Source organism: Chenopodium album, chromosome 5 (assembly GCF_948465745.1).
Source record: "Chenopodium album chromosome 5, dcCheAlbu1.1, whole genome shotgun sequence".
In the NCBI taxonomy this organism is placed as follows: Eukaryota; Viridiplantae; Streptophyta; class Magnoliopsida; order Caryophyllales; family Amaranthaceae; genus Chenopodium; species Chenopodium album.
Window position 1 is genome coordinate 78,858 of NC_137838.1, and position 16,163 is coordinate 95,020.

Here is a 16,163-nt window from a genome sequence, read left to right on the forward strand (position 1 = left end):
TCACTTCCAAGGTGAAGTCTGCATTCACTAATAATATACTGTTTTACATAGATCACTAACCAACTCATACAATTCTACACTTGATAGTTTGCTATAGCATTCAAATAAAATGTAAGTGACTGTCAGCTGATGTTAAAATCAAAGAGGTGACACCACCTATACAACCGCATAGTTCATAGAGCACAATTAATTTACCATAAAAGCTGCAACAAAAGAGTCATCCTAACCACATCTAACACTTGATAATTTTTAGCATATTACATCTGGATTTGGGAGTATATAAAAAGAATGGCTATAAAATGAATGTAACATTTTTTCTTGTGCGCACGTGTTCACCAGCCTTTCAGATTACTCCTGTACACAAATCAGAAAGACTTGGCCTCAATTTCATCGTGGTTTCATACGAATAGTATATTCTGATTTTCTTTTTCGGATACGTTTTTTCGTGATAGATGATAACATATCAATGTCTAAGCAATTATGTAGACTTGGATTCTGCAAGCATCTTCAATACTTATACAGCTCTTTAATCACACCTGTTGACAAACAAAAATATACACCACATGAGAATCAGCACAAACATCAAATAAGATTTTTAATTTTGTCTATTAAGCAGCAAAGCACAACAAAAGAATCAACACCCCCACCTCACCACAAATGAAGAGGGAGAGGTCGAGGAGTAGCAAAAGGGGGAAAATGAGAAAGAGAAAATCATGGGATAACCCTGAGTTGTGATAAATTCACAAGGTACCCTTTTTCTTTAACTTTGTAACCGAGGAACCTATAAGATGATGCATAATAGTACAGCATACATAGCTCTGGAAAACACACACACACGCATGCACACACGAAAAAAAAAGTCACCATCCTTATAGCTATAGGCCTGTAGCCGACTGGTAAAGTGTGCACCATCAACTAATGAAGAGAACTAATGAAGAGTATATGTGGACAAAAGTGCACAAAGTTAAAGTAAATTAATGTTAACTACAAAAGGAAATTAGAGGACTGAACACACTGTACGTAACGTCAAATGCTCAAGCTTGAGTATACATTTGAGCACAGTTAAGGAAAAGGAAAAAATGGCACCCTGTGAATTTCTTGAATCCACATCCATAAGCCCATAACCCAAGAATTATACCAAAATATACAAACAGAATTTATTTTGAGATAGAGAATATTGCTAAATTCATCCAATGCTGGGAAACAGTGATTAAAAGACCATTCAAGTACAACCAATTTTTAGTAATAGAAACAACTGTGAAACCGAGTAAGAAATTTATTGAGAATAAAAATGCTATCATGAGCAAATGAGCTTCTACAGAACGCAAACCCATAACAGATAATAGAACCTTTTAAGAAGTCATTCTCACCATTATCTGAGGGACTTTTAGTAGCATTAGTGACAGTGTGTAGAGAACACAAGAGATGGCCAAAGCTGCAACTATGTTGTTCGTTAGCCTTTTGTCATCTTTGCTTGGAAGAAATGCCACTTTTAATGTATTAGTTAATTCAAATAGCCTATATGAAACCTGCACACATTTAGCATACACAATGAAAAGTGTTGAAAAGGCATACAAACAAACAAAATTAAAAAGTAATTAACTTACTGCTACATAAATGCTAGTAACGAGCATGAAGTTCAGCAGCGGGTAATCTGGGATAAATGACAGCAACAACTTGGGTTGTCCATCAGGCACACTAGATCTGAAAATGGAGCAATGGACTGAATTTATTATTACTTAAACTGAGTTGGATAATGAACTCCAAGACTAAACAAAATGGGTATAAAAAAAATATGGACTCTTCAAGGCCATAAAATGAGAATAAGCCGGAATGGAGACAACATCGCATGTCAATCTCAATTCTCAAGCAATTCACCAGATAATAATTCCAGCAGATAACTAACATATTACCAATATAAGATGATCAGTGTAATACCTTAGCCATATGTGAAACTGGGATATGTAAGTCTCCAATGTGATTTTGCCCAGCCATCTGCGAAACCAAAATCAACCACAATTAAGACTGCAAAGACCACCGATATCACGATATCATTACATTTTATTCCAAATTTAACCATACATGGGTAGTCTTGAAGGCTACTTACGCAAAAAGTGTTAACGAGTAGCTTCGGAAGTGCTGGGTAACATTCCTCAAGCATATGTAGACACTGATGACAGAAATTACGAAGAAATCGGGATTTCAAAGTTAAGGTTTCAGCAATTAAGGTTACAGATAGGGTAACTGATACTTACGTAATTGGGATCCACGAGGTGTAAGGATGATACTTATTGTATGTAACCTTATCTAGCTTGTATATGTGCTCAAACCAGATATACCCTACCTAAAGGTCAGAGTGAGATTATGTCATCATCCCAGCTTTTATCAACATAAAATTTCTTTACAATAGATGGCCAATGATACAAATTAGGGATATTACCGACAGAGAGCTAATCACGACAGCTGCTTTAATAGCTATTTTCCGTTTCACTTCTGCTTCCTCTAGTTTCTCCATCCACCGCTCAACCTGTAATAAAAATATTTAGAACTTGAGACATGAAGGGCAGCTCAACAGCCCAAAAGACCTATAAATCAATATAAACTATCCAAAAGTTTCTAATAAGTAATGCCATTTCCATACCACAAGACTCTAGTGAAGTTGCTTGTAGAAATGGGAGGAAAAGGGAAAAGAGCTATAAAAGAGAAAGATAGGTAATGAACTTCACCATGGGGTGATAATAAGCATATATCATTCCAATTATCCATATGTAGCGATCAAGGCCTGAGCGAAAGTGCCATTCATACAAGATAGAACGATTTGGTCTTGCAGGATCAACATAACCTTCAGTTTCAGAACATTTGTTAGATCTAGAGAGTCAATATGAAGAATAAATTTAAATTGAAGGCACCCATTTTAGACAAATATATTTACCAAGAAGAAAAGTGAATGGGCTCCAGAGCAGTTCAAACACCCCAGGTATTTCCCAAATCAGTATAACAGTCAGAAAACAAGCACCCATTTTTACAGCCATGATCCATCCAATCTCATTATATTTGTGCAGAATGCCAAGAGCACCATAAACCATTAGAGTAAAAAGAGTATGCATTGGGCATATGTAATACAACATATAACTGTTGTTTAGGACAATGCAGCAAAATATCACCAAGAAATTGAGCCGCCACATCATCTGCTTGTGCAGAAACATAAATCAGAAGCAATTCAACAAGTAATTATCGCAGATTTAATATCCCAATTTAAGCGAATCGCACCTGAGCAAACCTCACAAAGCTAAAATCCTTGCGGATATAATAATAGGAGAAGTTCCCGAATCCAGTCATCCATACATAAGCAGCAATGAAAACACGGATAGCATTATAAACCTCAGTAGCAGCAAAATAGTGGTACATCAGAAAAAGCACCTGCCGGGGAAAATTACAAATGGCTGAGAATCGAAGAAAGAACCCATAAGATGAGACAATACCCCATAAATCATTTTCTACTGAAGAACGTGCATCGAAGTAGGATATAAAGCCAACAGAAAATAAAACTCATTTAATCATACAAAGAGGAACAATCAATGTTAAGAGGAACAAACCTGCATCCAGCCTTTCCATTCTTCAGTTTGATGCCTATTCAGATAAAGAATAGATTTTCCAGAAAATGGTGATCTGTCCGTATGTATTGTAAATGATGTAATAGCTGCAACAATAATAAGTAGAAAGTAGAGAAACAAGAATAGATCTCGATTGTAATCCTGCATCCAAAATTGACAACAAAGGATTCAGAAGCTAAGGTCAGATGCTCAGATCTAACAATTGATAGAGGTTAAAAATAAAAATAAAAATAATAAAAAAAAAAAAACGAGAAACTGCATGCATATTAAGTATTTACAGATAGCAGTATATAACTACATGCATTAAAATTAGCCACTCCGCCTTCTAATCTAGTTTCTATTTACAATTTTACACTTGTCAAAGCAAAAGCATAACAAGATGGAAGGAGAGTACCTTTTTAGATTCACCAAAAAGATTTGTACGGTCACAGAAGTAGAAGTAACCCAAAAAGAGACCGAACTCAGACCTGAACAAAACTCAAACAAAAAATTCAATCTACAATGACCACCTGAACAAGTCTTAACATACAAGAAGCACAATGAAAATTCATTTACTCACATAGCTCTCAATGTCAACCGATTATCAAGCAAGAAAGTCTCGTCCATTAAAAGAAACCTGAACACATAAGACAGTGACTCATCAGAACAAAGTAGAACGCAAACTTCTGAAACAACTCTTTAATTGAGAAGAAAGCCAATCTTTGAACCTTGAGATATGATGCATGAAAGATTCATTTCGAGCTCCCAAAGGCACTGAATTTGTTCCTCCGCCTTCCAGCAAAACAGCATTCTCATTTTCCTCAGTTGCACTTGCACCATTTCTAATCTCAACCAGATTGACTTCAGAATGCCTGCTAAAAGAACATAGAAGGCAATAATATTTATATAACCCAAAGAGTAGCATTTAACCTAGTAATTGGAAAATTTTGTATCAATAAACAAGCCCACATGACAAGTTCACAATATTATTGGGCAGGTATACAGCACTCACAGGTTAACACCCATACAACAGGACCGGTGAATTCAGATAATAACACTCTTTCCCCTTGCCTATAAAGCTATATTTCACACAAAAAAGTGTTATCATAACATTCACCACAAACTAAATACCTAAACAATTTTTTATACTTCCAGAAAGATAAAACTTGGCCAGATAAGTGTATGAAATGTTGCAGCTTGATAAATACTTGGAAGTTCTCTTTATCAATAGTCCTTGACCTCAAAACACTAGAAGGGAAAAAAAATCACAAGACACCATATTCTTCCTTAAAATCCAACCTGCATTAGAGTCTAACATCAACAGAAGATCGATACAGAGTTGAACTTCACCGAAGGCTTTACTTGGCATAGATAGTAATTTCTTGCTGCATGCCAAAATCCATATATCGTTGCTGGGTATAAGTTCTCGTTATTCATATATTTAACCAAGCTATTACATATTGTCACTAGTTTACATTTAGGAAAAAAAAAAAAAAAAAAAAAAAAAAAAAAAAAAAAGAAATAAGTATATAAATAAATAAAACAAACACATGGATTACAATATCAATTCAAATCCTACATATTCCATTTCAATTATAGTGGGTCCAACACCGGTATATATGCCCTCAAATAAATTAAACAAAGCCAAGAATTGGAACTCACGCTTTGGAGATGGTAGACCTTTTTCTATAATCCAATAATTCAGAATATAGCCATGCCACAAGAACCGGAACAAGTCCAAGGACAAATGATACCTGCAAGATATTTTTTAGAAAGCAAAAATAAATAAATAAAATAAACTGTAGTAACAGAAAGACAAAAAAATGTCAGGAGGAAAAAAAAAATGGAGACTGAACTAGGTCTCAACACTAGTGATGTGATCTTATTAGTGTCTGTTCTACAAAATCAAGTAAAGTGGAACTCAGCATGTTGCATAAATTAAAAATAAGTGAAGCAACCCTCCTTCCACCCCTACCCACCCACCCACCCAGCCAAAAACAAATAAAAAGCCAGGTAGAAAATGAGGCTTACAGCATTTGCCTTGTCATTGTTTACCAAAAACAATAGTTTTAAAATAGAAATTTGGAAGTTATCATCTATGATCCCATTACTACACCTTTGATACAGTAAAACTACTCATCCAGATCACATTTTCCAATAAAACCAATTCGATAGAAAATCACATCAATGTAGAATGTGTGCATAACCATTTTAGATATGTCCATGCGACCATACCTACAGTAATAGTAAATTATATAAATTCGAAGCTAACTAGTCACATACAAAGTCATACTGTGCTTGACACAATAGATAGAGCATAAACTTGTGACCGCAAGATCGGATGCATGGGAGTGATCATCAAAATATGACACAATATAGCTTATTTTTCCCACTAATTACCATCCACACCCAACTATCCTCTTTTTACTAGGTACATAATTAATGTCCTATATTGTACTTCGTACTTGTTTCCATTTGTCTCCATCTCTAATTTTATAGGCTCTCCTTGTAGTAGGCCTAGTAGCAATAAAAAATAAAAAATAAAAAATAAAAAAAGTTTACATTTCAATCATATATTCATACTGCTACTATTTCTAACAATTCATAGGTTAAATATCTAAAATTCACAGTTGTAAGCTTTTATTCTAAAACCTATAGTTCCAAGTAATTGTTGTAATATATACAAGTACTAATTTATATTATTGAACTTTCACAAGACATATTGCAGCTACACCACTGATTTTACTCAATGTTTCTGCATTGAACATCAAACGAATACTATTTCCTCGCAAATTTGAATCAAACTTTGGCATCATCACACTAACATATTATAGTGAGAAATTGAATATTAAGCTAACATATGACAATAACACCAACCAATACGATTTTTCATAAATTCGAATCAAACTTCAGCATCATCACACTAGCATATTCCACCGAGAGAATAAAACATTAAGCTAACACATCACACTAACATCAATCAAATACACTTTCCTCGCAAATCCGCATCAAAAAATTCGATATCATCACACTAACAACAATGATTTACGCCTTATCCTCTAAATAATAAAAACTCAGATTCAACAACACAATAAGATCGGAATTTTCTACGTACTTACCACCAAAAACACTGCAACAACAACATTTTAGCGATCAAATCCAATACAGCATAAAACTCAAATCAAACATAAAATCATACAAAAATTAAAATTAAAAACTTCCAACATTGAAAATAATTGAACCTGGCCAGGTGTAGCAGGATCGTGAGTCGGCATTATTCAAATTCTTCCGCAATAAAATTCAATCGAAAACGAAGTTTACGAGCAAATTAGACACAGATTTTGTCGAATCAGTGAGAGTGAGGACGGAAATGTAGTAGCATTGAAAGTAATAGGAAGAGTAGAATGATTGGAGATTAGAATTTGGGGGAAGATCTAACGAGATTTGGGGGAAAATGGAGAGAGAAAACCCTAAAAATGTGTGTCGGTCATCAGCTTAAGTATCGCCGGGAAGATGGAAAGAGAGATAGGGAGAGAAAAACACGGATAAACAGAAGAGGGAGAAGCAGAGTAAAAAATGCCGAGTTGGCAGTTGATCACGTTTTCTAATCTTTTCCCCGCTAATTCTTCTTCTCTTCTTTTTTTTCTTTTTTCTTTTTGAGGTTTATACTTTAGGAAAAATTGATAAAATTAATCCCAACTTTCACTCATTCGCTTTTTTTAATCCCAACTATCGTTTATTATTTAATAATGCCAACTTTTATATGTCTTCGCTTTTTTTTGGGCCCAACAGGTAAAACACCTACTGTAGCAGGTTATTAGTCTGACGTGTCAATGACCGTTGGAGTAATATCAGTTTCTTTTATTTATTTTTTTTAAATTCTCCAATTAAACCCTTATGTCCCCTGTCTTCGTTTTTCCCCTGCTCCTCTTCATCCCACTTATTCACTCTTCTCTCTCTCTTCTCTCCTTTCTTTCTTAACCTTAATTTAATATGGCAGGAGGAGATCGGTCTTTTGCATCTGGTGGTTCATCTTCAACCTCAAGGAGTTTTGGTGGGTTGAGAACCAAGTGCAATTGCGGTTCTGATGCGGTGGTACGTAGTGTGAAAAAAGGGCCGAATGTTGGTAGGAAGTTCTTTGGTTGTCCAAAATGGCCGGTAATATAATTTGAGTCTTCTTGTTTTGTTTTTCAAAGGTTTAAAGCAGATCAGAATTTTGATTTTTTTATAATTGATTTGGTTTTGGCGCAGGACACAAACTGTAATTTTTTAAAATGGGTTGATTGCAATACTGAAGTTGACGACCTTCGATTTCAAATCTTTGAAAGAGATACTACAATGGCTGAGATGGAGTACGAGCGTAATGACTTGCAAGAGAGGGTGAAGAAACTGGTTTTGAAGAAGGAGAAGTTGGAAGATGATGTGAAGCAAATGAAGGCTGATATTTCTCAATTAAGGGTTGAGCTTCTAATGAGTGCTAGGAATGAAAGGCACATGTCAATGGCACTGCTATTTTCATGGGTTTTATTTGGCTTTGTGATGTTTTATTTAAAATAAGTGTATGGAGTTGCTTTGATAAGACAATTGAATGGTGTATGTAATGTTTTATAGAATGTGGCAGTTATGAGTAAATAAAGGAGTTATTTGTGTTCATTAAAGTACTTTTATGCATTGAAATCCTTGATGTGTTTTAATTTCATTTGTGTTCATGTGCATCTTAGAAATTGAAAGCAAATCCATCAAAAGCTTTGTGCTTATCATAATAAGTTCAAATGTTATCCAAGTTACATAGATGTTTTGAATTCAAAAGGCAAGTAAAAAAAAATGAAATTCAAAGCAAGGTTCTAAATACTAAATTTAAAAGGCAATTCGAAACACCAATCACTAGTACATATAATTCGCATTAGGTGTTCCACATATTCACTGAGTATGCTGAAGTACAGTAGATGCTTGGCTGGATTGGCTAAGGACACCAGGTTGCTGCAACTGGGTTGATCTTGGCCTGCCTCTCCCCCTTCTAGCTATCACAACAGAACCATCTGCTGCAAACAAAACCCCAACTCCCTTTGGCAGCTGAAAATTATCACCATAAGCATTAGACAGTAGCAGGGAATTGAAAAAAAAAAAATACAGCCAAGTTCAAGATGAGATATTAATACCTTCCCCTTGCTCCTTCCTCTTCCATGTCCTGCTGTCCCACCTCCACGTGCAGAGGTCCCACCCCCCCCCCCTTGACCCCCTACCTCCTCTGATACTTCTTCCACCTCTTCCTAATTGTGTTGGTTGAGCACTTGCTGCATGATGTGCAGGAGCAGCAGTTGATGTGGTTGTTGTATGTGCAGGTGGTTGGCCATCCTTCCTAGGCCTTCCCCTTGCCTTTTTTGCTGTTGCAGGTGCAGTGTCTTTATTAGGGCATTTTCGCTTGTTGTGACCTTTCACAGAACAAAGACTGCAAGTCATCTCTACACCTGACTTGGTAAAATGTCCAGGCTTTTTTGGGTGCTCAAATGGATCCTTGATCCGATTCTTTCTAGGTCGACCTGGCCCTATTTTAATAGGAGTTGGATCTAAGGGGAAAACAACTTTAGGCCAATGCCTCTGCCCTTCCACTGGAGGAATTGATCCTACACAGAAAAGATCCAAGTTCAAATGCTATGTAAAGAACCTACATAATTAACACACAATTAACAATGCCACATATCAAGCATTCTAACCTGCATATGCCTTCAGATATGTATCTCTTCTATAGCAAGGATCCACAAAATCTTCAGCTTGCCTATTTAGGAAAAATATGCATGCAATTGAGTGGCAGCAAGGGATTCCCACCATTTCCCACTTCCTGCAAGTGCAGGACCTTGCTTCCAAGTCAACCACCAATTGATTTAAATAGTAAGTCACATTGAACAGGTGGTTGGATGATGGTTGAACTTCACAATTGGATGCCTTCTCTTTCTCTTTGTCCAACTTTGCTTGAATCCTGGGACAAAGCACAGAGCCACACTTAACCATCTCTTGTCTTTTCTTGACCAATCTCTGCATAAGGGCACTTCTGATCTCTTCCAGCATGTATAGTAGATGTTTTGTCCTATCATTTATTATGTACCCGTTCAAGGTTTCTGCCATATTGGAGGTTATAGCATCAGTTTTGATTGTTGTCTACAAGAATGCCCTGCAAAATAACTCAGGATTATATGCTACAAAGGCCTCAGCTGCTTCAACATTCGGCTCATGTAGCTCTTTCAGATTTTCTTGGTAGTCTGCCATGTTGTACGATTTGGCAATCTTCCAGAAAAGCAATTTCATTTCCTCTCCTCTGAAAGATTAGTGCCAGTTAGCAAAGATATGTCTCGCGCAGTGTCTATGCTCTGCATTTGGCAAGACACTGGAGACAGCATGTATGATTGCCTGCAACATCAACCACATACAAACAAGCATTCAACTATTGAAGGTATATTGCAACATTAACAACCATTCAAAATTAAGGTTCAATTGAAGGTATATTGATGCTCACCTGATGCTCATCAGAAATGATGGCTATGTCATCCCCCTGCCCTAGCTCCAAACATGACTGAATTTGAGTGAAAAACCACTCCCAGGAACTATTGTTCTCACCTTCCACTATGGCCCAAGCCAAAGGATACATTTGTCGTTTGAGTCCCTTCCTACAGCAGACAGAAGTTGTCCACCAAGGGAGGTCTTAAGAAAGCAAGCATCAACACACAACACCTTCCTGCATCCCTCCTTCCACCATTTTTGCAAACCCTCAAAGCATATGAAGAGTCTTTGAAATACTGGTGGATTCTTTGAGGTGTCACTTACAAGTATACACTCTGTTGCAGGACTGCATGCTTTCACAGCTGCTAAATAACCCCCAACCTTGTTATAATGGTCATGCATTGACCCATGTAGAAGCTTGTGAGCAGCATACTTTACTTTGTAAGCAAAGTCTCTTTTCACCAAAATCTTGTATGCCTTCCTGATGCAATCCACAATTTCTTGTGCAGGACAGTGAGGTCTTGTTTTAAACACATCCAAGAATTGCTTAGCAACCCAACTTGCTTTAAGTTGCCTATTTCTTTTCATATTCCTATGGCAGCTCTGATCACCACACACCCTTTTAACCACCAGTGTTGCCCTCCTAGTATCCCAAGATGCATACACATAAAAAGGGCATCCCTTTATGCACCTGACTGCTGACCTCTGTCCTCTCTTTTTGTTGCTGCTAATGTACTACCTTGAAACACAGCATACTTTGCAACTGCTTCTTTAAAGTTTTCTCTATTAGCAAACTTCTCTCCAACCCTCCACTTGAATTGTGAAAAATCTGTTTGCGGACTTACTAACAAAGACTTCCTTTCTCTCCTACCAACTACCACACCCTTATCTCCACTAACAGGTGGTGTGTCATTTTCCTCTGAACTGTCTTCATAATCACTCTGATAAGGGGCCGGTTCTGAGGTCCCACCTGCTGGTTGATCAGTTACAGTCTGGTCTTGAGACTCTAATTGACCTTGTGCTGCACTTAATTGCACTTGTTGAGCCTTTTGTGACAACTGAGTTTTGCAAAGCTGAACTCTTTCCCTAGATGTATTATACTCATCATCACTATTATCAGACTCAAACACTAACTCTTGATTTAATTGCTGCTCATATTCCTCACCCTCTAATTGTAGATCTTTGAGCTCAAACCCAGCATCCAACACTTCATCAGCTAACACTTCACCACCCTCAGCTTCACCCTCTAAAACATCATTAGATTCACTATTACTATAAACAGCTCCATCAGCATCTTTATCTATAATTGACTTCCCTTTCCTACTTTCAGGTTGATAAAGTGTGTCTGAGTCATCACTACTATCACCAAAATCAGGAATAAGATCATTTAAAGGTATGGGACTCTCAGGTCTATCATCTTCCCAATCAAAAATATTTGTGTGACTAGGGTCATTTTGTGAAGAAGATATAATACAAGATGGTTCAGCACAAGTAGATCTGGGTTTGTATAAGGATTGTGTGTTGGTTTGACAAGTTGTACTTAAAGAAATAGGATTCACATGCTCTTTGACAGCTGCTGAAATGGGGGAATCTTTGTTGTGGGATGAGCTGGCAGATGCCTCTTTTTCAACTGAAAGAGGTCTCTTTCTTGGACTAAATCTCACTGGGGAAACATGTTTTTTTGGTGGGGCCCTTTTAGTTGGTAACTTGGTGTGTTTTGTTTTCAAGGGTAAATTATTGGGTGATGTTTGTTGGGTAAGTAACTCACTGCCAGGGGACTCATTTTCAATTAGTGAAGTTTGAAATTGTGTTTCAACAATTGGTTCTTCACTTGGTTCCAGGTTTGGTGACTCAGACACATGAATAGCATACACCTCAACACACCTATATTTGTCAGCTAACTTGATTAATTCCAGGGTATCTTTATCATTAACCACCCTCCTAAGCCCATTCTCCATACTTAATCCAGGAACTAGGTAACACACCCCCTCAACTGTTTTCCCCTCTAATACTTCCTTTGCCAGCAACATAAGATCCTAATAACATATCTCATCTGGGTCAACTTGTTTATTACTACCACTCCCACCCTCGTAGACTAAATGGCCATTTGCAATATGCTTGAATTGTCCACCATGCCAAAACTTCAAGGTCACAGTGTCAAAAGGACTTTTCATCTTCCTATTTTTGTTCATAATCCTATGTTTTCAAACACAACACAACAACCATTCATATAACACAACCAATTAATCAACAAACACGAATCTAGGGTTTCACGCAAATTCAATCAAAAGCAACCACAACATTCAAAATCAAAAACACGAACAATTAACACATATCAACCAAAAAAGACAATGTTTTTATGTCATTAACAAGCAATTACAGTCACTAATTAAGTTCAATTATGCATAATTAATCAGTTAAGCAAGGTTTACACACAATTAAACCCACGAGTTTTGGTTTAAGAGTTATGGGGTACCTGTACTTTAGATCTTATGGAAACTCCGATACCCTTGCACGATTCTTCGCAATTTACTCTAAAAAGCTTGCCAATTTCGCCAATTTCAGATGATGGTGTCAGCTCCAGTACGAAAATGGTTGAAAAAAAATTAATTGAAGCAGGGGAGTAATGGCGGGGATAGAGAAAATTAATGGGTAGTTGAGAGGAGTTAAGTCAGCATAGATTAGGAGGGAAATTAATTCCCTTGACTGTTCCAACCGGTCACCAGTCAATTTGGCCCAAAAAAAGCGAAGACATATAAAAGTTGGGATTATTAAATAATAAACGATAGTTGGGATTAAAAAAAGCGAATGAGTGAAAGTTGGGATTAATTTTATCAATTTTTCCTATACTTTATACACTACGGAGTTTATACACTAGTTCGTCACAGATTAAAGCATTGATTAAAGCTCAACGATTTTTTTTAAAACAATAAATAAATAAGAAGAAATAACATTAGGAAATCGTCCTCATGGGGGAATCCCTAATGCGTCAGATTGAAGTATGGAAGCTAAATTAGAGCTAGTACAATAATTAATTAACATGAAATCTGCTACTAAATGGCCTACATTTGCTATTCAATCTGCTGCACGATTCGCCTCTCTATACACGATCTATAGACTATGGGTTCGTGTATTTGTAGATTTTATTACGAAAACTGTATATTAGTAAAGGAAAAATTGTCACCATTAGTCCCAACTTTGCTCCTTCCGTTGTTATTAATCTCAACTTCAATTTTATTTTCGATCACTCTCAACTTTGTACCCTATTAATTTTTATCACCTCCGAATGACTTGAAACCGGTTGAGGAGGTAAATCTTGCTGACTTGGGATTAGTTGTACACATGTCGCAACCTAATTGGTTAAAAAGTGAAATAAAAAAAAAATCCCCAACCATCCCTTAGCCTTATCATCGACCACCACCACCAACCTCCTTTCCTTAAGTCCCAGCTGCTTCCTTCCTAACCCCACTCTCGGAACCACCAAGGGGATGGTCAGAATTAGACGGACCACGCCTCCTCCCTGCCCACCTCCGACGCACGCGCACTCCCTTCCCAGCCCACGACTGGCGAAAAACCTACCCTAGCCCTAAATGGCAGTTTACCCACCAAAAAAACAAACTCCTCCCCTCGAAAACGACCACCAAAACTGGCCTCAAACGGCTGAAATGGGCGGGTTTTAGGGCTGAATGGTTGATTTTAACCCTAAACAAGCCGAATTCGATCGTTAGTGGCCGATTTCGTGGCGAATGGTTTCGTTTTGGACATTTAGGGCTGCAAGAATTTGAGGTGGGCGGGTTCCGGTGGTCTGGGCTAGGAAGAGGCAAGGGTTGCTGCCTGCCGGAGGTGGAAGGGGCTACCACCTGGTGGGTAGGGTTAGGATTTAATTTTTTTAATTAACTTGCAATATCAAATTAGATGACCTATTGGGGGTGATAAAAATTAGGAAAATTTGCCGGAAATAACACCACCTTTCACCGATCTTCCATAAATAGAACGACATATGGATTATTTCAAAATGGAATGACCTTTGACATATATTTGCCACAAATGGAACGTGACATTTTGGTAACCTCTTTAGAAAGTTACTAGTGAAACGTGTCACAACGTCGTTGGTCAATTTGTTTAACAATTTTGTTTTTTTTTTATAAAAAATAAATAAATAAAAAAAAATACTTAAAAACTAAGTAAGAAAACTGAAATTAAAAAAATAAAAAATAAATAATCTTCCCCTTGTCGGTAGGCGGCAGCCACTCGACCACCACCTGCTCTCCCTTTCTCCACCCTTGGCCTCCAGCCTGAGCCCTCTACCCCCGGCGACGACGCACCCCTCCTGACCTAGATCCCGAACCTACAACCCCTCCCCCTCCCTTGAACCACCTTCCCCCCACCCTAAACCCCCCCTGAAAACCCACATCTCCTCATCTCGCGGCCGGCCAGCGCCCCAACCCTTTCCCCTGTGCCGGCGAATCCATTACGCCCCTCCGACGCTCGTCTCCAATCCATTCCCCCCTTGAACCACCACTCGAAAACCTAAAATCAACTGGTGGTGTAAGGTCATTGAATTTTCGGGTGGTGGTTCAAGGGGAGTGGATGGGTGGTCGGAGTAGGGGTCTGGGTCAAGAGGGTACCGCAGCCCGCAGGCGCCATGTAGAGGCTCTGGCCACTGGCGGGTTTGGGGAGGGGGATAGCAGGTGGTGGTAGGGTGGCTGCCGGCAAGGGAGCGTTTTTTTTTTAGTTTTAAATTTTTTTAATTTAAGTTTTATTTTTTAAATCATATTATTAAAGAAAAATGTTAAAATAAAATAAATAACGTTTTAACCAATCACACATGTGACACGTGTTAAAAGTAACCTGTAAAACATGTTACAGGTTTTTTGGTCAATTTCCGGCAAATGTGTATTAAAAGTCGTTTTCTTTTGAAATAATTAAAGGTTGTTCCATTCTTAGAAGACCGCTGAAAGGTTGTATTATTCTTGGCAAATTTTCCTAAAAATTAATAGAGTACAAAGTTGGGAGTGATTGAAAATAAATGGAAGTTGTGATTAATAACAGCAGACACATTAATCATTAAACTTTGAAAGAATTCATCTTACAATTTGAGATATGAAAGTATCATATTATTCAATGTCATTGCAAGTAAAAGTGAACGGAATAAATATTGCGGAGTATTACGTAAATTTGTCACTTTGTTTTACCGGTTTTGTGAATTTTAGTTATGATAAAACATAATGTGTAATCTTATTAGAATTGTGGGTATTTTACATAGGAAAAATTGTAAATAATAAAATCCCAACTTTGCTCCATTTTCTTTTAATAATCCCAACTTTAGATTATTCTATAATAATCCGAACTTTAGGGGCTGTTTTCTTTCTTCAATCCCATTGACCGGTTACCTGTTAAACAGGTTAATTTCTTTTTATTTTTTAAATACAAGCCACATGTCAAGAGTTAATTAGCCATAAAAAATTTTAAAATTAAAAAAAAAAAAAAATCAGAAACCCCCTTCCCTTCCCTGCCACCCCAGCCACACCGTCCACCAAAACCTCAGCCTCACCACCCACCGGAAAACTCCAGCCTTCTTCCCGTCGGCCAGCCGCCCCTTTCCACACACGCTACAACCATAAATAACAACAACAAACACCAGCAACTCAGCCCAAACTACCGCACAACTCGCAAATAGCCAAACAACCACCATCACCACCAGCCTAAATCGTCAACCACAACACCCTTCTCTACCTCATCATCGATTCGCCACCTGCAATCAGAAATTCAACAACCAATTTCATCAATTTCGGCATTCAATAGCAGTAACAACTTCGAATTATTCTCATGGAGTGCGCTCACGGGGTTGGTGGTTCGACGGGGAAGGGGGAGTGCGCTCACGAGGGTGGTGGTTCAAGGAGAAAGGGCGACGGGCGACGGGAGGGGAGTAGAGGTGGGTGACCAACGGGAAGATTGGGGCGGCAAAGGCAATTGAGCTATTGCGGAGAACCCGAAGTGGGTTTCGATCGAGGTGGCGAAGGTTAGATGTTGGATCGGCGGAGTCGGAAAAAGTTGATGCTACTGCGAAGGACT

The 16,163-nt window shown here is 37.8% G+C and overlaps 1 protein-coding gene across 2 annotated transcripts; it reads right to left on the minus strand.

The window, feature by feature from the left end:
* Nucleotides 1-7,239, minus strand: LOC145631380 (protein REDUCED WALL ACETYLATION 2-like). Of its 2 annotated transcripts, none has more exons than XM_081683452.1 (16): nucleotides 6,836-7,239; nucleotides 5,256-5,347; nucleotides 4,322-4,465; nucleotides 4,174-4,230; nucleotides 4,009-4,081; nucleotides 3,597-3,755; nucleotides 3,271-3,420; nucleotides 2,933-3,188; nucleotides 2,727-2,842; nucleotides 2,441-2,527; nucleotides 2,256-2,344; nucleotides 2,108-2,170; nucleotides 1,939-1,995; nucleotides 1,608-1,704; nucleotides 1,371-1,529; nucleotides 1-536 (listed from the first exon to the last, which is right to left on the minus strand). In XM_081683452.1, exons 1-16 carry the CDS (start codon nucleotides 6,866-6,868, stop codon nucleotides 531-533), a joined length of 1,638 nt encoding a protein of 545 aa, XP_081539578.1. In that variant the 5' UTR covers nucleotides 6,869-7,239; the 3' UTR covers nucleotides 1-530. The 2 variants fall into 2 exon arrangements, with proteins under 2 accessions (XP_081539578.1, XP_081539577.1); XM_081683451.1 differs by having other exon boundaries at nucleotides 4,322-4,468.
* Nucleotides 7,240-16,163: the final 8,924 nt, after the last annotated feature.